Genomic DNA, 3,065 nt, shown 5'->3' on the forward strand with positions numbered 1-3,065 from the left:
GCCAATCTGTGTGCAGTTGTCAGTACGACAGCGCGGCAAGGCTAGCTTTGGGAGCGTATCCAAGGCTAGCACCGACCGCGACCTCCTACTCGTCGTATCCCACGCCGACACCCTCCACCACTGACCAAGGACCCTATCCTAGCATTGGAATGGACAGCTCCGCGTTCTACCCTCCTTTGGTGAGTAGCTCTCCTTAAATATTTATCACTGGACTGGTTTTTTAATTTTTTTTTTTCTTTCTTTCCTTCCTTCCTTCCTTCCTTATTTCCTTCTCTTTCCATGCAAGAAGGTCGCCGGGTTAATTGTTCGAAGGCAATTAACAGCGTTTACACAACAAACGATGAATTATTCATGGTATATTATTTAAATAAATTATTATCGTTTGTGGGAATATTTTGACGAGTTGATGGGGATTCGAATATCTTGGATGAAAGAGAATTGTAAAATTGCAATCAAGATATCAAAGCATAAAAAAATTGTCATATTGCATTTGACAAAATAAATATTACGGAACGAATAAATTAGTCCAAATGGCACGTTCCATGGCTAATCGGAAGACTTACGACCACTATGTATTTATAAACGCGATCATTAAACGGTTTATTAGCTCCATTTCGAAATAGAAAAGCAGATGTATCCGCCCGCATTTGCAATATGTTTTGTAACGTTTTCACGGATGAGATATACGCGGTTATCGTAGGCTCAGATTGATCGAGGCGTCGTGCTAGGCGTGCCGGACGATTATTACTCCTGTTGCCCGAACTCAAGACGGATTAGCGTTCGGCCCTGCCACGAATTAGCTTGGAATCCACGGTAATAGAAGCCACGAGAAATCCATACGTGTCTGTTCGAAGTCACGCTTCCCAGCCACGCTCCGTCGCCGTCTGCGTCGAATTATTCACGCGCGGCTGTCGAGAGCAGAGCGATAATCTCGTTTAAGTTTCGGTTCGCGGAAGACGCGTCTCGCTACCTCCTAACGAGGGCTCCGTGATGGATTCGCGGTTATATATTTCGTGGAGCGAATTTCGCTCACGTTTCGCTTGAGAATCTTGTGAAACACGCGTTTCTCGTCGCAGACACGCACCGAGCTCCTTTTCATCGCGTGGAAAAAACACCGGCTAAGAATAAGTTTCCGAACAGAGTCACGTGACACTATGTGGAGAAAGAGAGAGAGAGATGGCGCTCGCGTGCCTGTGGACGAAAGTGTCGGGTAATTAAGTCACCGCGGACATTGAAATTACATCGAATCGGTATCGCGTGCGGAAGGAATGGGTAGGCGGAGACGAGAAACGTTCAAGTTCGTTGTAAAACTTGTTCAGGGTGAGAAGGATTGACATGGTGAGACTTTGTACATGTGTTTAACCCATGGAATGCAGAGGGTTCGTAAGGTACAGGTTATGATGTTACTTCTCGAGTTGATAATTAGTATTTTAACAATTTATCGGATATTTTCTGAAGCATTTCTTATCGTATATGGATATTTGAATCCAGTGAAACGAGTAATTTCGTATTGGAAAAATACATTATAAATTTCTTCTCGAATGCTCGAGTTCTCTTTCTCATTCGCTGTCATTTTCTACGGTCTTTCTGCGGACAAAAAATGAAACGAGTCTCGAAGTTTCGTCTTTTTTGTAGATATACTCGTAGTTAATGTAGTTAGTTTTATATTATATGTTTAAACTTCCAGTTACAATAAAATATTTCTCGTTGTTATTTTAATGAAAACTTTTTAGGTTAAAATTAATGAAAATTTCAATTTTATAATATACGTGCAATTTTCGAATTGATGATTATCGAACGATGTTACGTGAACGAATGAAGTGTTTTTGAACGTAAGGAAAAAATCAAGCGGCAATTGTAACGAGATCACGCGTGTTGAGAAAAAACTGTTTGCGCGTAATCATGATATCGACGATAGGACTGATAAAACGCGCGATTGACGTAGACGTGTAGAAATAGGCAGTCGATTGTATCAACGTTTCGGCCAATTTATATCTGCACTCGAGCGTGGATACTCACTACAGGGAGGTAGGAACGATAAAAAGATTGCTGTGGAAAACACGCTCGCCACACCAGATGTTGCGAGTCCATTTGAAGCGACTTCGACTGGGCGCGAGTTTCAACTGGAAAAGGAACAGAGAGAGAGAGCTGATAATTAAATTCTGCATTTATTCTCAGCTCCTTTTTACTCATGGAGACCTCGTTTCGAACGATAAGATGCATTAATCCTACAAGAGAGTGAAAGGTCAAACCGAGGCAAACCCGTATCAAATGTTAGGATATCGTGTAGAGAAAATTTTTTTTATCATACGAAACACGCGTTTCCTGTAGCGTGTATCGAGTATAAAGGTTTCTTTTCTTTTTCATATAACGAATTATTGCATCGAAATATTTTGACAATAGTGGTCGGTTTATTAATATTATTATTATTATTTCGAATATATATATATATATATATGGAGATTCTCCAGAATGAGGAGCCAATTAAATTTAAATTTATCGTCATAATTATATTAATTGGTTGTTTGGACGAAATCATGGAACAATCAATTTTTCCTCCCTCTCCTATTAATCAGAGACTGATGATTGTATAAAAACAATTTAACCTTCTATGGAACCGTATTTGGAATCATTCGTAATTTTATTACTCAAGTACCATATAGATATTAAATCTTCTTCTATGTAGTAAAAATTGAAATTAAAATAAGTTCGACTGTCATATCTCGATTTTAACACGGAAGCGAGATTCCACGATTCGGAAATAGCTGTTTCCATGACAAAAATTCCCATTTCTTATCTCAACAGTCTCTCCTCGATTTAATTAACGGAATACAACCGAGATATAAATAGATGATGAAATAGATAGAGATAGATAGATAGCAAGGTGTTTAACCAAGTATCGAAGTACAATACCGTCTTCTTTAACGATGGATTTATTCGAAAAATTTTTATTTTTTTAAAATCATGGATATTTTGCTCAAAATAATCGATCAGAATCGATATTGAATTTCGTTCGATACTTTTAAAAATTGGTGGAAATAAAGAATGCATTATATATATATATA

At 38.5% G+C, this 3,065-nt stretch overlaps 1 protein-coding gene across 1 annotated transcript in view; it reads left to right on the forward strand.

Moving 5' to 3' along the window:
- Positions 1-2: 2 nt before the first annotated feature.
- Positions 3-3,065, forward strand: part of LOC102681872 (homeobox protein caupolican-like) — a gene marked incomplete at both ends in the record, with an annotated part of 31,348 nt that continues 28,285 nt past the window's right edge. Inside the window, one exon of the mRNA XM_006620930.1 lies at positions 3-179. Within this exon, the coding sequence (XP_006620993.1) occupies positions 3-179 (177 nt within the window). The remainder of the gene's footprint in view (positions 180-3,065) is intronic.

This window comes from Apis dorsata, unplaced genomic scaffold (assembly GCF_000469605.1).
Source record: "Apis dorsata unplaced genomic scaffold, Apis dorsata 1.3 scaffold_569, whole genome shotgun sequence".
In the NCBI taxonomy this organism is placed as follows: Eukaryota; Metazoa; Arthropoda; class Insecta; order Hymenoptera; family Apidae; genus Apis; species Apis dorsata.